This window comes from Podarcis tiliguerta (assembly GCF_965153285.1).
Source record: "Podarcis tiliguerta genome assembly, chromosome: 10".
In the NCBI taxonomy this organism is placed as follows: Eukaryota; Metazoa; Chordata; class Lepidosauria; order Squamata; family Lacertidae; genus Podarcis; species Podarcis tiliguerta.
This window is the reverse complement of record NC_139543.1, coordinates 55,555,916-55,576,776: the sequence shown is the minus strand read 5'-3', so window position 1 is coordinate 55,576,776 and position 20,861 is coordinate 55,555,916. Positions and strand designations below refer to the sequence as shown.

At 46.0% G+C, this 20,861-nt stretch overlaps 1 protein-coding gene across 6 annotated transcripts in view; it reads right to left on the bottom strand.

The window, feature by feature from the left end:
* Window positions 1–18,258: 18,258 nt before the first annotated feature.
* The window catches only part of IQSEC3 (IQ motif and Sec7 domain ArfGEF 3), a 136,969-nt gene continuing 134,366 nt past the window's right edge, over window positions 18,259–20,861 (bottom strand). For 3 of the 6 annotated variants that reach the window (XM_083401394.1, XM_083401389.1, XM_083401395.1), the window contains one exon: window positions 18,259–20,394. In XM_083401394.1, the coding sequence (XP_083257520.1) occupies window positions 19,957–20,394 (438 nt within the window). In that variant the 3' untranslated portion in view covers window positions 18,259–19,956. The remainder of the gene's footprint in view (window positions 20,395–20,861) is intronic. The other 3 variants (XM_083401393.1, XM_083401391.1, XM_083401392.1) reach the window with 3 other exon arrangements.

Below are 20,861 nucleotides of genomic sequence, written 5' to 3'. Positions count from 1 at the left end.
CCCTCCCTTTCCCCCATTCCCAATTCCTTTCTCTTTTTCCTCCTCCCTCCCCCATTCTCACCCCCTCTCCTCCCCACTAATTTGCAGCAAAGCCATTGACTGGGAGAGGGTTAGGTCAGATGAGGGCCAGCTGTTAGGATTCTTCCTCCGTGTTTGCAGTCATGAGATTGTTGTCTATCACGGGACGGTGTATGTTTTCATTCCACAGAGTGGGAAGTGACGGAGACAGGATGTTCTGAACTACTGTGTTCCGGAATGTAGGACTATTGTCCTTTGTTTCTTTCTCTTTGCTGTCTGATGAGAAAGAGGAAGGAGCTAAGGCAGAATGCTCCAAGTGTATTATATGTAAATAAAGAAGATTAGCCAAGATACTGAGCTATTGAGTTTGTTACGTGAATCGCCAATACTCTGCGGGATCCCTAAGTGCGCTGATGCTTCTTGGGATCAGTCGCTGTGATGTTTGGGCTGAAGAAAGCTTTTGAAGCTCCTGAACAATCGACCAGGAGGGAGAGAACATGCCAGTCGGGCATGTGTCTCAGCCAGGGTCCTACACAAGTGTAAGACAATCCTAACCCCGCCGGCTGCTATTGGAGAAGACGGAGAGGGGATTTGATAGCATACTTTAAACACCTGAGGGTCTGTTGCATAGGAAAAGACTTATCTGCTGCCCCAAAGGGCAGGGTTACATTCTAAAGGGGTTAGGAACCAGGGAAGAAATGGTAGATTACTTTTCTCAAGAGCAGTTCAACAACAAAACTGATTTGCCTAAAGGGTTGGTAGGCTCTCTTCTCACTAGAGCAAAGGCTGGGAAGCCACTTGCCAGTGGCTTGAGAGCAGTACATGTGAAAAGGATCTAGGAGTCTTGGTTGACCACAAACTTGACATGAGCCAACAGTGTGACGCGGCAGCTAAAAAAGCCAATGCAATTCTGGGATGCATCAATAGGAGTATAGCATCTAGATCAAGGGAAGTAATAGTGCCACTGTATTCTGCTCTGGTCAGACCTCACCTGGAGTACTGTGTCCAGTTCTGGGCACCACAGTTCAAGAAGGACACTGACAAACTGGAACGTGTCCAGAGGAGGGCAACCAAAATGGTCAAAGGCCTGGAAACGATGCCTTATGAGGAACGGCTAAGGGAGCTGGGCATGTTTAGCCTGGAGAAGAGGAGGTTAACGGGTGATATGATAGCCATGTTCAAATATATAAAAGGATGTCACATAGAGGAGGGAGAAAGGTTGTTTTCTGCTGCTCCAGAGAAGCGGACACGGAGCCATGGATCCAAACTACAAGAAAGAAGATTCCACCTAAACATTAGGAAGAACTTCCTGACAGTAAGAGCTGTTCGACAGTGGAATTTGCTGCCAAGGAGTGTGGTGGAGTCTCCTTCTTTGGAGGTCTTTAAGCAGAGGCTTGACAACCATATGTCAGGAGTGCTCTGATGGTGTTTCCTGCTTGGCAGGGGGTTGGACTCGATGGCCCTTGTGGTCTCTTCCAACTCTATGATTCTATGATTCTATGATTCTCTAGCTCTGAATGTCCTGTACAGACTGTGACCATTTTGCGCACGTACAATTGACACACAACCACTGATGTGTGGGTCCTTTTGGAATTGGAGGGGGGTGGAATGGGGGCAGAACAGGGGCATAACGCTGTGTGACAGACAGGCTTATGCATGCTCCACTGGCGGCCAAGAATGGAACCCCCATGCAAAATGGTCACTTCCTGTATTGAGCAGTGGGTTGGGCTACAAAGACGCCTTCCACCTCCATTATGCTGGGACAGAAAGGTCTCAGCAGCCAGCTATTTCACCAGCTGCTGATCCTGTGCAATGCCATGCCGACACGGGCAAGGACTAACGGGCAATGTGATCTCCACATTGCCAAATTCTGCAGGTCAAGCTGCACAGACTGGGGGTGTTGCAGATTTTATTTTTTGCATCCCTAGACAGGGAACATCTCTCTAAAGCGATGGATGTCTAAGAAAACATCTGCTGAGCTGTTGGTTGCATTCCTTGCCCTTCCCAGAGCCACAATGGAGGCTGGCGCTGATGGAATGTCACTGCAACACTGAATTGAGTAACTGCCAAGAACATTATGACGGCCGCTGCTATGATGACACCTGTCACTGCCAATATGTTATTGCTACACCACCACCAATTCACCGCCAGACTGTTTGCTAGGTCATCGGCGCAGAAACACTGTGGTGGCTGTTAATAGCTTCCTTCTCACATTGCAAGGGTGTCTGCTGTACTCTCTCAGATCTCGACAATGCACACAAATATATTGCTGGGAAGAGGCAAAACTATGATGTCTCTTAAAGCTCTAGGAAGCCCCACCTTTTTGGTTGTTGGCACTGTTGTCTTTAGAAAGCAGTTGAATGTTCACAGTGCAAACACAGAGAAGTAAAGTACCACTGCTAAGCCATCAGGGTAGGAAGAAAGATGGCTTGTCACAAGTCAGCTTGAATGAGCTGCTTTGAAAGTGGAGAGAGATCCTGCACCTTTAAGTGTTTGGAGGAAGAGTTGTCATATGGCAGGCAAAGCTTGTTGTGCAGGAGATAATGATAAAAGAGACAGAAATCCCACCCTCCTTTGCACCTAGTGTCAGGGGTGGAGGAGTGCTGATGGGGCAGTCGTGGGCAGGTGGAGCACCAAATATCCGCCATTGGCGGCTCGCTCCGTCCATGTGGGCAGCTCACTCTGCCCCCTGCTGCAGGGCGTGCGTGCCACGCGTGCACCTGAGCAGTTATCCCGCGCCTGGGAGGGCAACCTCCACGCCCCGTCCCCTTGGGAGTGCGCCTGCCCTGCGCAGCGCGGGCATATGCTCTGCCGCTGCCTAGTGTACCGTGGTACCTCGGGTTAAGTACTTAATTCGTTCCGGAGGTCTGTTCTTAACCTGAAACTGTTCTTAACCTGAAGCACCACTTTAGCTAATGGGACCTCCTGCTGCCACCACTCCCCCGGAGCACAATTTCTGTTCTTATCCTGAAGCAAAGTTCTTAACCCAAGGTACTATTTCTGGGTTAGTGGAGTCTGTAACCTGAAGTGTATGTAACCTGAAGCATATGTAACCCGAGGTACCACTACTGTAAATCCACTCCAATGCATCATTATTATTTATTACATGTCTACACCACCCTTCATCCAGGACCACAGGGCAGTCTGAAAGATAAAAACACAAAAATACACAACATAGCAACAAACAAAAACAATACCCCCACGCCAACAGTATTATTATTATTATTATTATTATTATTATTATTATTAAGGCTCATATAGAGGTCAAAGTTCATTAAGTAGAGCTGACATTTTTTGTTTTTGTTTTTCTGAGCCCTGCTCTTGAGCTTGTAAGGGCAGTTCGATCAGCAGACATGAGCAGGGAATAATGTGTCTCCTCCATGCTGCAAAAAGCACTTGCTTATTTCCCGTAAAGCGAACTTACATTCCAGGCAGGCTGGTTTCTTTTTCCTGATCAGTTGGCAACTTAATGTTCTGGGATTGTTTAATTGTATCACTTTCTAGTAGAGGATGCTTTAAATAGGAAGTAGGGGGAGGAGGTTGGCGGGCTTCTAACAACTCCCCTCTTCCCCCAGTAGTTGTGTGCCGAAAACTGGCTGTGCGAATGACTCAGAAGCAGCACTTTGCATGGCTATGCAATGTGACTGCTGGATGATCTCTCTCTCTCTCTCTCTCTCTCTCTCTCTCTCTCTCTCTCTCTCATCTCTCTGGCAAGAGCCACGCAGCCTCTTGTGACTTCCCCCTGATGCCGCTGATGCCCTGCTTCGTTCATATTCATGGCACAGAGGTGGGGGATCAGAACAGACCACAGAACTGCAGCCCTTCTCCCTCATCACAGGCATGTTTTGAAGAGGAGCTGAGATGCCACTGGCAGAGGAGGAGGAGGAATTTGATTCAGCACCCATTTAAAGGCGGATTTATCAAACTCACACTTTCTGAAACAATTCACATGAACAAAACACACACAACCTTCAAGATTTGCACGTATCTGAATTTTGCAATGCAGTTCTCCAACCAACAAACCAATGCCCCCCCCCCAAATATATATGCATATATTGGGGGGAAGTGTGCATAAGAATGAAGGTAGCAGTGAAAAGAACATGCCGGAGTATTTGGGGAAATTGCAAAAAATGTGGGCATTAGTCTAAACTGCAGGATGGGTCTATAGGCTGATTCCATATAGACGGCTGCTTCTTTTATTTCTTCCACCACTGCACAATCGAACTGCTGCTAATAGGCCCTTGCTTTAAGCAAGCATGCCTTCAAAATCTCACAGTTCCGGGAAACTCTATAGAGGTTGGACGCAACATCTCCAAAGGGGTCACTACTGTTAACCATATATGCAGTAGGATCTTTGTGTGCCCACACACACAGTAGAGATGCCTGGAAGCAGCTGAGAACCTTTTTGGCCCGGCCCTTTCCCGCTGTCTTGCACAAGAATCAGAAGATGCAGTTTCCCTCTTTCCATGAGACAATTCAGCTTCTGTGAACTGCAAACGCACCCGAGTTATTTTTAAAGGTGCGTCAGCTTCTACGTCTGCATCAGCAAGAGAGAGGCATCAATGGCAGTTACAGCAGCAGCATTGGCTCAGGGGAGGGCTTGAGCTGGCAAAGATCCCAGGCTGCTTCCGGTGTGGACTAAAATATGGGAGGCAGTTTGGGGGGGGGGAGTCACATAAATTTATGTAGGGCTGGGGCTGGAAGGACTATAAAGGTCTTTGATCCAAGCCTAGGCACCGTGGCAAGAAAATGAGGGGGGCGCATCTGACCAGTGGCTTTCACCACTCACCAAGGGGTGCAAATTAAGAATGGCAAAATCTCAGTTTTGCTTGGTGGAAGAGCAGTAAGGGAGGGGAGGATTCAGTGGCTTGTGCTTTGAGTTGATGTCTGTGATACTGATCAGTATCATAGAATCACAGAATTGTAGAGTTAGAATGGACCCCAGGGGTCATCTAGTCCAAGCCCCCACAGCGCAGGAATCTTAGCTAAAGCATCCATGACAGATGGCCATCTAATCTCTGCTTAAAAACATCCAAGGAAGGAGAGTCCACAACCTCCCAAGGGAGACCGTTCCACTGTTGAACAGCTCTTACTGTCAGAACGTTTTTCATGATATTTAGTTATCTCCTTTCTTGTAACTTGAAGTCATTGGTTCAAGTCCTACCCTCCAGACCAGGAGAAAACAAGCTTGTTCCGTCTTCTGTATTTGAAGATGGCTATCCTATCTCCTCCCAGTCTCCTCTTCTCCAGCATAAACATACCTGGTTTATTCAACCCCTCCTCATAAGGCTTGGTTTCCAGAACCTTGATCATCTTGGTTGCCCCCCGCTGCACACGTTCCAACTTGTCAGCATCCTTCTTGAATTGTGGTGCCCAGAAATGGACACAGTACTCCAGGTGTGGTCTGACCAAGGCAGAATAGAGCAGTACTATGGGTTTCCTTGATATGGACACTATACAGTTTAATGCCTATCTCTTTAAGCAAATCTATTTTGTATAGTCATATCATTCCTCAAGGGTTGAGGATTGATACAAAGCGCACGTAAGCAGTTCTTTTGTATTGAGTCAGAGAGCTGGTCCACCTACCTCAGTACTGCCTACATTGATTGGCTGTAGCCCTCCAGGGATTCAGGTAGAAGGTATTATAAGCCCTACCTGGAGATGCCAGGAATTGAACCTGGGATCTTTTGCATGCTAAGCACGTGCTCTTTATAGCAGATACGGTAAAAAGGGAAATAGCTTGCTCTTCTCAAAGCACAATAATAATTCAACTATAAAACCCAACTAATAACGCAACCCAGTCATAAATCTTTAAAGCTTATCTAGATGTGATATTCATAACGTTCCCCAAGCTGAAGGTCAATTGAGATGTTAACATGTCAGAGCAGATATAGCGGACAGAGAAACGACTTGCACGTCTGGACACATATTCATAACTCAACCTAGCAGAGGACATGACTTTCTGTGTTACGGTAAAGGGGACAACGGGCATGGGGCGTGGATGTCAGCCTTCCCACAGGTCTCATAGTGTTAGGGGCTTCTTGCAGGGTCTGCCTGTATGTATTGTGACAGCTTGACATGAGCAAAGAATAGCCAACAGATAATGCTAAAGGCTTGGGCCATTTTCCTCCCTGTCCAGACTTGACTTTTAAAAGAGGATTGACCCAATTCATGTTGGATAAGGCAATCAATGGGTCCTGGAAATCACCAGTGGGGAGAGTGCTGTTGCACTCAGGTCCTGCTCATGGGCTTCACCCTGGCATCTGGTTGGCCTGCTCCAGCAGAGCTGCTGTTTGCGCAACTTTTTCCATGGCGATGAATGGTTTGCATAAGGATATGTTCTGTTTCCTTCTGTTTCATTGCTTTGTGCATCTAATGTACCTTCCCACTTACACTTATGCATAGTCAGGCTCACAGCCTGAAATGAACTCCAGAGCATATGGATCTGACTGTGACCGAGAATGGCGAGCTGCTGACTCAGATGAGCACAGCGTGTCTCTTCCCTACCAACACCTCTGAATGGTGCAACATTCAGGTCAGCCCTCTAGTTACTTCCTGGTGACTCCTCTCCCCATTTATTTATTTTTAATCTACGTGAAGTGGCTCACGTTCCTCCATATGCTGGCTGCCAAGAGCCCAACCTTCATGATCATCACTGTAGCTCAGACCTGGAGCTGCTGCTGCAGTTATCAGTGTCATGCAGACCCATGGGAACATGGCTCAGGCTGTGGGATTCATAGTCAGCAGGCAATGTTAAGTCATGGGAGACCTCATGTGACCTCTTCACCATCAGCACTATTGTAGAAAGAGCTGAAAATAAGATGCAGATGACAGGCCAGTTGGAAAGTGTTTTCTGGCAGGGTGAGCTTATTGCCAATAAGAATCTGTGGGTGAACTCGAACGTGGCACTAAGTCTCTCATTCCACCAGTGCCATGGAATGTTCTTTTTACACAATGGAATGTTCTCCCCCACCTCCCCTCCCCCATGTGCCCCCTAAATCTGTTTGAGGGGTTCCTCTGACCCTCTGGAGAAGATTTGTGTAGCTTCTTAAGTTCCCCATGCTGCACTGAGTGAGAGCCATGGAGAGCCAGTGTGGTGTAATGGTTAAGAGTGGTAGACTCGTAATCTGGGGAACCGGGTTCGCGTCTCGCTCCTCCACATTCAGGTGCTGGGTGACCTTGGGCCAGTCACACTTCTCTGAAGTCTCTCAGCCTCACTCACCTCACAGAGTGTTTGTTGTGGGGGAAGAAGGGAAAGGAGAATGTTAGCCGCTTTGATACTCCTTCAGGTAGTGATAAAGTGGGATATCAAATCCAAACTCTTCTTCTTCTGCAGTATAGTATCAGAAGACAATGGGAGATACAATCCCATTTTTCACTCAGCGTCGCCTTGCTGGAAGTAGCCTAAGAAGCCAGAGAGTGAAAGTTGAGGTGAAATAAATGAACAGGCATAGTGGGTGGAGGAATATTTTAAAATCATCCCCTGTGGAGATGAAAACTGAAACTGAATCTTACATTGTCATCCATGAGAGATATATGATTGTACTAAATTCACGCAGGCATTTGTGGAAATCCCTGCGTTGTGAGCAAACAGGTGTGTAGGTTGCAGTGGTGAAGCCACATGCAGAAGACTTGCTATCCTTTGTTGAAAGGTTACTTGTGTTCTCGTAGACTTCTTTGACTGGCTCGTTTTCAAAAATATATATATATCATCATCAACGTTATGATTCCTAATCTCCTAATCTTCATGGAAGCAATTGCATTATTAGGGGGCAACCATAATACACACCTCACCCCATCTTGTCAAGGTTGTAAGTTCTTGTTCCTGCAACATAAGCAATTTCTTGGCTATCCTCAGCTCCAGCTTAGTTAGGGTTTTGTTGTGCCTAGACTAGAACACAATAATCAGGGCAGCCACTTACAAAGTGTTGTAATGTGCTCCCAGTTCTCAATTCCCAGCTGGGGCTAGACAATAGCCACATTTGACACCTGCTGAAGCTTCTAGGTCGCAGTTGACTGCAAACACATATATGTAAAACAAAACGTAGTTGGCTAGTTTCTAGGATATGAAGACTGAACCTGACAAAATACTTGTAGCTAGGTGGAGCTGTTGGCAATTATTCCTGGCCATGCTCACAGATTCAAATTAGCACAACCTACCCACTGGCATGGGACGTGGGTGGTGCTGTGGGTTGAACCACAGAGCCTAGGACTTGCTGATCAGAAGGTTGGCAGTTCGAAACCCCGCGACGGGGTGAGCTCCCGTTGCTCGGTCCCAGCTCCTGCCAACCTAGTAGTTCGAAAGCACGAAGTGCAAGTAGATAAATAGGTACCGCTCTGGCGGGAAAGTAAACAGCGCTTCCGTGCGCTGCTCTGGTTCACCAGAAGCGGCTTAGTCATGCTGGCCACATGACCCGGAAGTTGTACGCTGGCTCCCTTGGCCAATAAAGCAAGTTGAGCGCTGCAACCCCAGAGTTTGTCACGACTGGACCTAATGGTCAGGGGTCCCTTTACCTTTTACCCACTGGCATGTAAGTCCCACTGAAAATAGTAGAAATTTGCCTAGTCCAAGAGCCATGTGTCAAGAGCCATGTGTGAACTGCACTGCAGTCCACACAGTTCTTAACCCTGGCCTTTGATACCCAATATATACGTGATCCCTTTTGACTGTTTTTAAAACAGTTGTATCCTGCCCCTTGAAACCTCATGGTGAAGGGCAGGTGAGAAATTGAATTAATCATAATTAAATAATGAAAATGGCAACAATGAATCAGAGAGCCAGATTAGCTGCAGGTAACTTAAGGGTTACTGAAATGAACGGTGAAAAGTACTTGTAACTACCTTGTCCCATTGATTTCAATGGAACTTAAGTGCATCTGTCCCTGTTCTGAATTGGGACCATGACATTTCACCTACATGAGTGTACATTGGTGTGGGGGGGGGGGACTGTGTCCACCATCACTGGAAGGTAGTTAAGGCTGCAGCCCTTATACACACTTACTTGGAAGTAAGTTTAATACAGCGTGGTTTTCTTCTGAGTGGACATATATAGGATCGCACTGTAAACTGTCTATAGATGCTCTGCAATGCTTGTGACTAATTGGCAGATAGATTTCAGGTTGTGCAACACATTACGTTAATCAAGTGCATTATGGAGCTTCAGGGAATGATAATAACGAAGCTGCCCATAGAATTATTTGTAAAGAGCTCCTTCATGTTTACCCTCACAATTTCCCTGAAACTGAGGGACTCCCATTGACTGGATTCATCCGCTGGTGACTTGAAAGGGAGGCGCAGCTGGTACATAAATGTTTGGCAATGTGTTAACATTAAGAGAAGAACTGCATTCAAAGGAAAGCAAAGGCAAACAAATGCAAACAAAGCTCGCTGTGAAAGGATACCTGGACCGTCTTTCTAAAGAAACCAATGCACATGCCATGTGGATTTTCATATTCAGACCACAGGGCACAAGCCACTAGGTAGCTGTCAAACACAATTCAGCTGAATGGAAACTGTGTAAGAGCACAAGCCCTCCTATGATCTTCCCCTCTAGTACAGGGGAATGAGCAGCTGAGGTGCATAAATAAGAGGAGGGCTCCGTCACATCCTCTGCCTCTGCAGAGTTTAATGAATCCTTTGATTTTTCTCTTCACTCTCACTGAAGAGATTGGGTGGGTGGGCTTTGGGGGAGATGACTCCATCCAGAGTTCTAGATTTTATTTTAAGGGCATTTTCACAGGTGTACCCACAATCCGATGGATCATGTCCATGTGTTAAAAGACTCCTTTTAGAGGGTTTGGTAAATGCCAAGCCTACGGCTGAAAAAAGGTATTATTCCGGAAGGGAATCCAATCTGTTCAGCGTGCTGAGAGATCACTTGCAAATAACAATGCACTTTTCACAACTGGAGCTGGTCTACGGTCCCGGTAATCATTTTAATTATATGGGGCGGGGAGTGAGAGGACATTTTTCAAGAACACCCTTCCACACGCTGCTTCCAGCAGGGTGATCAGCATTGTCCAAACTCAGAGAGAGACCACCACCTTTTGGGCACAGAAATCCTGGTGCCACGGAAGATTTGTTACTCAAAGTAAGCCCCCCAGCCCATGTGCATTCAATAGTATTGGGGAAGGAGGGGGGACAGGACACGACGGAGGCAAAGAAGACAGATTTGCACAAGTGACATATCTCAATATAATTTCTAAAACTCTATTAATTGAACAGATAAAATACATCTTGTCTATTTCTGTTACAAAATATTAGCCATTTGGAGTCTTTGCTAGATGTGAGCACACCGCTGTTCCCAAAGGAAGCTTCTCTTGTACAGCAGGAAACGGGTACAGACAGACGGACAGACAGGTGCTCTCGAATAGCCTACACACACAGGTAAGTAACATTTGTTTTCTTGCTCGGAGAACAGAAAGAAAGATTCGGTGGGATGTGCCAAGTGACAACTGAGTGGAGAGGAAAGGAACAAAAACAGAGAGGTCTTTAAAGCTTCTGAACCATGGAGCAGTGAAGAGACAATGGGCTTAGCAGCCACTAGAGTGTAACAGACATCACTCAAGAACTACTACCAACAGTTCTAGGCTCTAGTCTGGCCTCGCTGGTGGGTTCACAGGAGATGGAATATACTATGTAGGCAGAGCAACATATTGAAAATCCTCTCCTACCCCACAACCTGCTACTTCTATTTTTATTTTAAAGGCGGAATCTTCCTGGCAGGCATCAAATCCAGAGATCCAACGGACACTGATTGTTTCAGATATCCCCTAAATTCCCAAGAAGTGCTGCTTCAAAGCCAACCGTATTATGTGATGGTTATAAGAAGGTTAGGCTACAAAAGAACACACCCGTCCCTATAATAACACTGCGGTGGAGTGGAAGCTGTTAGTGCCATTAGTGACTAATACTGCTTTCTTTGAGGAGAAAAAACTATGGTGTTTCTGTTCCAGTTTGAAGCCTAAACGCACACACATATATCTTTAGGAGCTGAAAAGAGGTGGTGGTGGGGAAACAAGGTGAAAATGCCTTTTTAAAATATGTCCTACAAGATACTACACTGTAATAGACAGGAAGAAATGGCTCAAATCATGATTTATTTTACATTTCAAATAGGGGAGGGAAAAGTAATTGAGCCTTTGCCCTACATTGATTCTCCAGACACTATCGGCAGCTTCGCTGATTAAACAATATCACATGGAGAAGCTGGGGAGGAATTGCCTATCCAAGACGCTGGAGGTCCTTCTACATTTGTGACTAACAATAGTGAGCCAGATGGATCACTCACTCACATATCCACTGCAATAATCCTAGATGTCTATCTACACTGCAGACTTTACCTATCAAGGCCCTTCCCAGAGACCCAGAAATGGTGCCCCTTAAACACACACACACACACACACACACACACACACACACTTTATAGACTAACAGTGCCCAGGAAGAGGAATTGAATGTTAAATCAGGTTAACTCTGTAGTGTAGAACTGACATCCTTTACGTTAAAAGTTATGCAAAAGGTGCTTGTTATTGCAACTCTTCTCCAGCTCTCATTACTTAATAGGCATTCCTTATTTCTGGTGTTGTAGCTCTTCAATGGGGATGGGAAACCTGCAGCTCTCCAGTTCTGGCTGGACTCCAACTCCCATGAGCCCCAATGGCGAAGGACAAAGGGAGTTGTAATCTAATAACATCTGGAGGGCTGGAAGTTTTCCATCCCTGCTCTATAGAAGCCTTTGCTAACTTTGTGTGTTTTGGACTACAACTCCCATCAGCTCCTGCAAGCATAACTGTACTGACCGGTGTAGTAGTACAAAACATCTGAAGTATATCAGGTTGGTTGGTGAAGGCTGCAGAATATCCTTCATTTGGGCTTTGCTGGCTGGCTGTTGAGAGTTGTAGTCCAGAACATATGGAGGGCACCAGGTTCTTGAAGGCTTTTCTAGAGTCTCATTCATTTTGGAAATGCTTATCAATCTACTGTAGCTGATTCCTAAATCAAGGCTACTTAATTGGGATGGAAGTGTTCAAGAGTGACTTGTACACAAAGATCATAATCCAGAAATATATGAACTTACATCCTGCTGAAATTTGTGTGTGTGCATAACCTTGTGCTGCGTTATGGCCTAAGAATATGATGAGATAGATCTTACAGGTCTTTAATTTATAGAATGCATGACCATCTTCTAGCCTTAGTGGGTGATTATTCCATGCTTACCTCTGTAATCTTGCATGGATGCACACCATCTCAGCTTGACTATTTCTCTAGACAACTGCTGTTTGCTTCTCTTTTTAAAATACAGGATAAACCAAAGGCAGCGGCAGCTGTCAGCAATGTGGCATGGCTTGCAGACTTTCTTCAAGCAAAGCTCCCTGCTTAAACTTGTGACCACAAAAGATCCCTGCTGTTCTCACCACTGGAAAAAACGCCATCGCCTAAGTCTGTGAATTGCTTTGGGCAACATCGTCACACATAGCAAGTGGCACATCAGGTTCCGAAATCCACCACTCATTTAATATGTTTTAAACTCCCATCTCCCTAACTGCACACAACACTAGAGATTAGACGGACTGCAGTTGTGTATCTGGGAGGGCATTGGTGTGAACATTTTCTAATAGCTAACCAACCAGGCAATTGTGGCCTTTTAAACACAGACTTTAATTAACATGGACTTCAAATTAAATACTTGTGTGTCGTCCTCAAGAAACTCCCAGTGTTAAGTATGGGACTACTAGACCTCAATTTTGAAGGCGATGGGATATGCCTGATTCTCTTTTTCAGTACTGTATCTCATGACTTTCCTAAACCACACACTTCCATATGACACAGTCCTGAAACATGAAGACATGTCGGTGTGGCCACAGTAATCTAGAAACTCATGCAAAGGCAGTCTTTTCGAGCCTGAACCCCTCCAGATATTGCTGGACTCCCATTCCCATCAACATGTCCAATTGCTAGGGATCATGGGAGTTGTGATACACAAAATCTGGAGGGTAACAGGTTATAGAAGGCTGACCTGGGGTGTACACTGAGCATAACTGGAAACAATGTGTCTTTGGTTTCACCTGGGGAAAATTAAGATGGGCTAGCTTTGAGAACTGCTCAGACAAACACCAAAACACATACTTGCCTGTATTATGGCTGCCTTTTTCTCTAATGGCCATGACTAATATCTGCCTAGGCTAGCCTCCCCCAACCTGGTGCCCCCCCCCCCATTTTGGATTGTAATTTTGGCTGCTTCCATTGGCTGCAGGCATCATGGCCAATGATCAAGAACTATGGGAGCTATAGTCAAATATCTAGAGAACATGAGGTTGGGGAAGGCTAAGTTAGGTCAACCCAGATATGCTCAAGATTTAAGAATGGCCTGTAAAATATGCATATACAACTAAACACAGTTGGTTATAACAGAAAGTATCTGGCAACCATTTAGAATAAGTACAGATAGGCATTCCACATGGTTACTCATTATGGTTCTTTGGTTCGCAAGCACTGATATTCTGCCTTCAGTGCTCCAAATTGGACTGATTTAGCATCCAAGCATTTCACATAGAAAATAACTCCAAACAATTGTACAGAAATCAACCCTTGTAAATGGAGGCAACATTTTCTGGCTCAATAACTTGAGCTACGTATGGTGTTGAGCTCATAGTAGCCTTATACACTCATTCTTCACGGGTTTAACTTGACTCAGGACCCCAGGCCCTAGAACATACTTGAAATTTGTGAAATAATACTACTAGCAATTAGGGACCAAGAATAATTTCAGGGAGGAGGAGAGATAATAGCATCCTCCCTGCTCAGAAATCCCCTAGCCATTATAAACTACCCCGTTATAAATCTCCCGTTTGAATTTTGCCTTGGCTGGTCATCTCTGGTTCCAGCCCATACTTTCCCCCATAGAGTCCCTGGATTTGCAAATCTGTCCCTGGATAAATTCCGTCCCTGGAATGTCCCCAGATTTGCAAATGTCCCCAGATTTGTCCTTGGGAAACGTGGCAGTGGCAGCCTCAGCAGCCTGGACCCAGCCTGGTAGCGCAGTTCGCTCTGGCTGGCTTCAGGAGCTGCTCGCTGCCACTGCTGAAGAGGAACCAGGGACGTCCGGCACTACAGATCTCCTTCCCCCTTCCCCCTTTGTTTTGACAGATCGGGGGAGGCTCGAGAGTCATGGGTAGGCGTTGCCCAGGAGGGGTGCAAGGCGCATAGTTTCTCTGCCAGGCAAGATGCAAAGCCCTTCTTTTGCACCGTGAAACATAAATGCGCAGGTTTTTTTAAAAAAAACTGGACAACAGCCACCCGCCTGTGACTCCTGAGCCTGCCTCAATCAGTCAAGACAAAGGAGGAAGGGGGCAGGAGATCGGGGGAGGCTCGGGAGTCATGGGTGTGTGGTGTGCTGTTGCCCAGTTTTTTAAAAAAACTGTGCATTGCTGTTTCACAGGGTGCGAAAGAAGGTCTTTGCACCTTTATACAATATGCATGTGTGCTTGGGCCCAGGGTCTTTTGCCTCACCATCCCCACTACTGACTCCCTGTTGCTACTCAGCTTCCCCCCAAAAAAAAGAAAGGGAAAAAAGAAAAAGTGTCCCCGGATTCATTGAAAAAAATCTGGTAAGCATGCCTTAGTACTTAATCGCAGTTAGCCAGAAACTTTCTTTTTATAAATAATATTGACTGCTCTTTTCCTTCCTCCTCCCTGCTCCCAGCAAGATGTATGTTTAGGGAACTGTGTGGATGTGTGGAATAAGAATAAAATGCCAGAGAGGGCTGCAGGTGAATGGATTTGTTTCGGACCTTTAGAGAATTCATACTCTGGACCATGCCCCCCAAGGGCCACTGGGAGGCTGCACACACACCTTACCCCCCCAGGAAGAACGTCATGGCAAAGGAGAGACCAAACTGGTCCCATCCATCAACCCGGGAAGGAGCAGCTGCTCCCAATGCTTGCTTTCCCCTCCCCATGGATGCCTTTTCCACCTTGTATTGTGGACCGCCATCTTTTAATAAATGGACAGTGCTTAGGAAATCTTAGATACCTTAAACCTGTTAAATCACCCCCACCCCCAAAGGCTCAGGAATACCCACTATTTGCTCACAGGGCCAATCAAGCAATCAAAGCGCAGCAAGCTGGAATTGGGGAGAATGAGGCAGGATAGCTCAGTCGGTAGAGCACAAGACTCTTAATGTCAGGGTTGTGGGTTTGAGTCCCACATTGGGTGAAAGATTCTTGGGTTTGACTGGATAACCGCCGTGGCTCCTTCCAATTCTACAATTCAATTATTCTATCTCTATCTCTATTTGGCAATAGAAGAAAGAAAGAAAGAAAGAAAGAAAGAAAGAAAGAAAGAAAGAAAGAAAGAAAGTTGATTCCAGTCAGTGCAGTCAGCACTGAGCTAGGTGTGACAAGAGTATGATTCAGAATAAGGTAGTTGCTTATGTTCCTATCATCTGGTACTTTAATACAGTCATTCTCAATCTCCAGGCCTTTTCAAGTTAGAAATTAAACAGAATAGAGGAAGGGGAGAGATTGACATCTGAGGCAGTATGTCCTATGAAGCATATCTTCACATCATCCCAAATCTATTATTAATTACCCTGATCTCTCTCTCTTCTCGGAACTTCATAGACTGCCATAAATATTTCATCCAAAAAACAATTATTTCATCAAATACTTCAAGGTTTCTGTAGCCAATTTGTGTTAAATGTCAAGTGACATTTAATTTATTTATCTAAACACACCGATCCACCCATGCTTTAACTAAGGAACTGTGCAGAAATGTACATGCCTTCCAAGGCTGCAACAGATGCCAAAAAAGAAACTGACAGTGATTCCTAGATGCTATGAACAGAGAGCCAGGTTAAAGGTTTGGGCCCAAACATTTCAATTATTGCCCCTCTTGGCAAAAAGCTTTCCATTAAGGGGGAAGAGGTTGAATTCCACATTACACTGTATATTGCCTCCATTTCTCTTCCCTCTCCCCTTAAAGGTTACCAGTACTGTGGGAGGGGAGCTTCTTAGGTGTGTATTAGCTCAGCATTAATTCTTAATTTTGCAACCTCATGTCTCCTGTCTCAGAGGCAACACCTGGGCTACACAGGTGTGTACACAGGTAACAGGACACAGGTGACAACAGGGCCAAAGCAGCCATACTAAAAAGGGACAGTCCTCCCATTAGGCAACCTGAGAGTGGTGGTCTGATTTTTGGCTGCCATAAAAATAGGAACGGATCCCTCTGTCAGTTGATTCTTGCAGTTTCTCATTTTCCCAATCCTAAAATCAATTCTCTGCATTTCTGGAGCAATTTGCAATGTATGCATTTTTTTTATGCATACAGTATATGCAATTTTGCACCCATGACTTGGCTGTAGAACTGCATTACAAAGTTCAGATAAGTCTGAAGTTTGAAGGACGGCTGTGTTCCTGTTCCTGGATTGCTCCAGAAAGTTTGAATTTGGTAGGCTTGCCTTTAGATGCAAGCTGAATCGAATTTCTCCCACACCTCTAGCAGAAAATCTTTAGTTACTTAATTTATTACTGCTGAATACTCATTGCCGGAGAAGGAGAGGGGTGCTGGTGGGATTTTCTGCCTCAGATACCAAAATAACTTGACTTGACTTTGGCATTCGGCACCTCAGGCAGCAACTGATCTTGGGCTGGTCTGACTTGAAAATGAAAACTTAACAAAGCACAACCAAGAAAGATGCCTTGGTTCAGACAAAGTGGGCAGGAAGGAAAATCCTTCTCTCCCTCTCATAATACTACAACCTTGGCTCATCCAATGAAGCTGAAAGGTGTGAGATTCAGGACAGACTAAAGGAAAAACTCCTTCACACAGTACATAACTGAACAATGGAACTGCTACCACAAGAAGTTGTGATGTCCACCAACTTTAGAGGATTAGACAAATCCACAGAGGATAAGGCTACTAATCATGATGACTATACACTAGCTCCGGTATCAGAGGCAGTAGGCCTCTAAACACCAGTTGCTTGAGAACATGACCAAAAGAGTGCTGTGGTAGCCATGTTCTGGAAGTTTCCATGGGCACTTGTTTGGCCACTGAGGAAACAGAAAGCTGGTCTAGGTGGGCCTTTGGTCTGACCCAGCAGGGGTCTTCTTACGTAGGGATTTTAAAGACACACGCACACACAGAAAGAATATGAATGCAGTTGAAACTAAATTTAGCATCATTCAGCGATAACATTTGATCTAAGTCAGTGGCGGGGAACCTTTTCCATCCTGAGGGATGCATTCCCTTCTGGCCAACCTCCTAGATGCCCGTGGTAGTTGGGGCCCGAGGCAAAAGCTGGTGCAGCAACCCATGTAAATTTAACTTTTCTATGATAGGCCTGTTTCTATCCGCATCTATACCATACATCTGGGCAAGCAAGAGGCATTGTTAAAAGTTCAGGGACAGATTCCAGCAAGGTAGACACACATAAGGAGGCTGTGAAGAAGGGCCAAGGCTGAGGTGGGGGTGTAGCCTGGAAGAGGCCTGAAAGCCTGTGTCCATCCCTCACGCCACTGGGCTATAAAACAGAGTATAGAAGGCATTGCCTTATTCCTCAGGCCCTCATGATGTGAATAAGCCTCATAATGCCCAAAGCAGCAAGTGTGCGGTAAGCAACCACTTGACATAACGTCGCACTGTAGCTCTAACTGTATGGGTGCCTCTCCACTGCAGCAGGGCTCCAGCCTTGCCATCAAAACTGCTGACTCCTGTGTTTCTGCCTCACATGAGAAGTGAAAACCCAAAGCTCTCTTTCTCTCTCACACACACATACACACACAGTCTTTAAAAATAAATAAATAAGAGACTTAGAACTTGTTCTGCCCTATTTCCAAATCCTAAAGTTGATCTTCTTAAGCCTCACAGGGAAATACGAGTGAGCAAGAGCAAAGCCCTTAAGCTAATTAATACTACTTCCCCCCCTCCCCATCTTTGCGCGCGGGGAGATATTTTTTCTAAAAATACAGCCATAGCCCATTTTAATACCATCTTTCTGCACGTCAGCATCTCTGGAAACAGCGAGGAGCTGAGCTCTGCTTTCATCTCCTCCCTCTGGGACTCCCCACCCACCTTGCCATATTTTGGGGCGGGGGGAGAGAGAGATGAGGAAAGAACGAAGAAGGGACCAACCTGGTGTTAATGAGTTTGTGCTTACATGGCTGGCTACAGTGAGACAGTATCAGAGCCTGCTCTGAAAGGTGGGATACAAATAATTAGCAATAAACAAACCCTTAATTCACTACAATATGATTTGTTTACATGTTCATAAAAGCAAAACAAAAGAGGCTTTGGATAATGAGTTGCTCCTTGCCTCTCCTCCGTACCATTTCGGCAAACAGGATTTCCTTTCATCTTCTTGGAAACACTAAGGCAGGTTCAGGTCAGAAGTTCGATGCGAGCACACAGAAATGTCCAAAGCATGACTCAACATGTATGATGTGTTTCCCTGCCTGCGTGAACATCTATTGCTGATTCAGGATAACGTATGAGATAGAGGGAGCCAAAGGAAACATGAAAGCAGAGAGGAGAACCTGGAATCTGCTCTAAAACAGGGACACTGGTGGCGTGACAGGGGGATGGATGCAGCTGCTACCCTGCTTCTCCCATGCCTTCTTTGCCCTCCTTTCCTGGGGGTGTCATACGAAGCCACTTGAGGTTCTGTACATTGTTTGTGCACCAAAGATAGATTCTGTGTGAAGGAAGCACAAACGCTAGTGGAGAGCCTATAAAAGGGGGCTGTGGTGGGAATTTCTGAGGGGTGGGGATAGCCTTCCTTTTGCCAAATTAACCCTGTTCTGTTTCGTGAGATACCTCGCGGACCTCCTACAGGCTGCGAAGCGGGACATAAATACAATAAATAACTAAACACACACACAATTTTAAAAAAATGTGCAGAAGGCTCAGCCTGTCAAGATGATCAATCTGAGAAAGTGGCCATGTCAGGAAGATTTCGAGATCTATTCTCTGCCTTCACCCAAAACTTCTCCAGAGCTGCCCAGGTCTTCCTTTAGTGAGCAGGGTCCATACGCATCAAACCATAAAGGTGTGTATTTACAAGTGGTGCATTTCTGATGGCGTCCAGCAAAGTTTTCTGAGTACGATGCAGAAGGGTGTTGTTTTTTTTATCTCCAAAGTGAGGCCATCTTTGTGTTCAGCTGTAGCATGAGGTGGGTGGGGAACAACAGTCTCCAAATTCCACTTTCCCTTCCTCTCTCTCTCTCTCTCTCTGGCTTTCCTCTTCAAACCAGCTTGCTGTGAGAGAACAAGACAGCCCCAAAAGGCAATGAGAAGAAAGTGTGATGAGTGGCACAAGTTTTCAGCTCCAGTTTAGCAAGCTGCAGTGGTGGCGGCGGCAGCAGCCACAGCGGTTCCTCGGCCCCAACAAGGTGGACTATCAAAGTCAGTGCTCTCCCCATAAGGGAACTCAAGTCAATTTTGGTCAGAAACCTGGGAATGGTGAGAAAACAAAGAAGCTGAAGAGGTAAGGAAAGAGAGACAGGAAATGGAATGGAAAACAAAGAGCAAAGAAAGCCAAGTAATGCCTGTCAGAAACAGTGGCAGAACAGCGCCATGTTTGTTGGAAGGGAGGTAAATGTACATGGCTGAATGGATGGAAGGCTGGTCAGGAAACATCTTCAGAAACTCTCAGGCAGTTTCCACAGGTTGGCCCCTCACAAACAGAATCAATCATTCCAGGTGATACGATAACCAACTTTAGTCCCATAACGGCGTGTTTGTTGCACAACCTGTCGTTTACTTATCCTTCATTATTATCATTTGCTTTTCTCGCATGCCTTTCCCCGACCCCCTCTCTGGTTTTTTTTTTTCAGTTTTACTAAAAAATAAATCACAAACTAGATTTTTCTTTGAAGACCGAAAAAGGGTCCCATGGTTAAGTCTGTGCTGTTTGGCTAGTGCTGGTGGAGCTGCTACACTAGACTGCGTGAGCCGCTGGAATACCGGCGCCTCTGAAGCAAGGAGCTGGGGGGACAGGTCTGGTGCGGGTGGTTGTAGGGCGGCGGCGGCGGCGGAAGCGGGGGCTGATGGATGATTTTCACCGGGGTCCCTTGGAGCCCGCTGCCTAGACCGCGCAAGGGGGTGGAGCTGCAGGAATCAGAGGACACGTAGCGTGTCAGAGTCTGGTTGAGGGCCGGCTCCATGCGAGCGAGGCACGGCTTGTCCAAGACTATAACTTTGACAATCTGCTGGCACTGTACAAGTGTCCCTGCCGAGGCAGGGTAAGAGGGCACCAATGCTGTCTCCAGCCTCTCCCGCGGCATGTTAGGATGCGTGCTGGGCTGCATTCCACTCTCGAGCCCCGGGACAGAGTTGTGCTGGTACGTTTGAAGCCTGTTGTGAATTGACACCTAGTTTAGAAACAGTCAAAGAAGCATTAAATGTTACAAGACTTCTTCCCATCTCCTGCTATGGGCTGCCCTTTACCCGACCACCCTCCATCAATGGATCTTCCCCCCCAAAACCACAGCCCCACCATCAGCCCTGAATCTCCTCCTCCCCCGTGGTCCTCCTTCCACCCCTCTTTCCCACCTCCCCACAAGCACGGCCCCTGAAAAGTTCCTTCTAGAAAATAAAGATCCCCATTACAGCAAAGGCGGTGATGCTGTTTCCACATACAGCACAACCTCAACTATCCAGATTGAGCAAATGCAATCAAATTGTGGCACTTTGAGCAGGTCAGGGAGAGATTTTAACAAAATGAAGGCTGCTAATGGCCTGGCCCCAACTGCCTCTTATTCCAGGAAGAACAGCCTTATTGCTTAGGTTATTCTTTTTGTCAATTACACCCCCCTTTTCCCTTTTTTCCTGTTGTTAT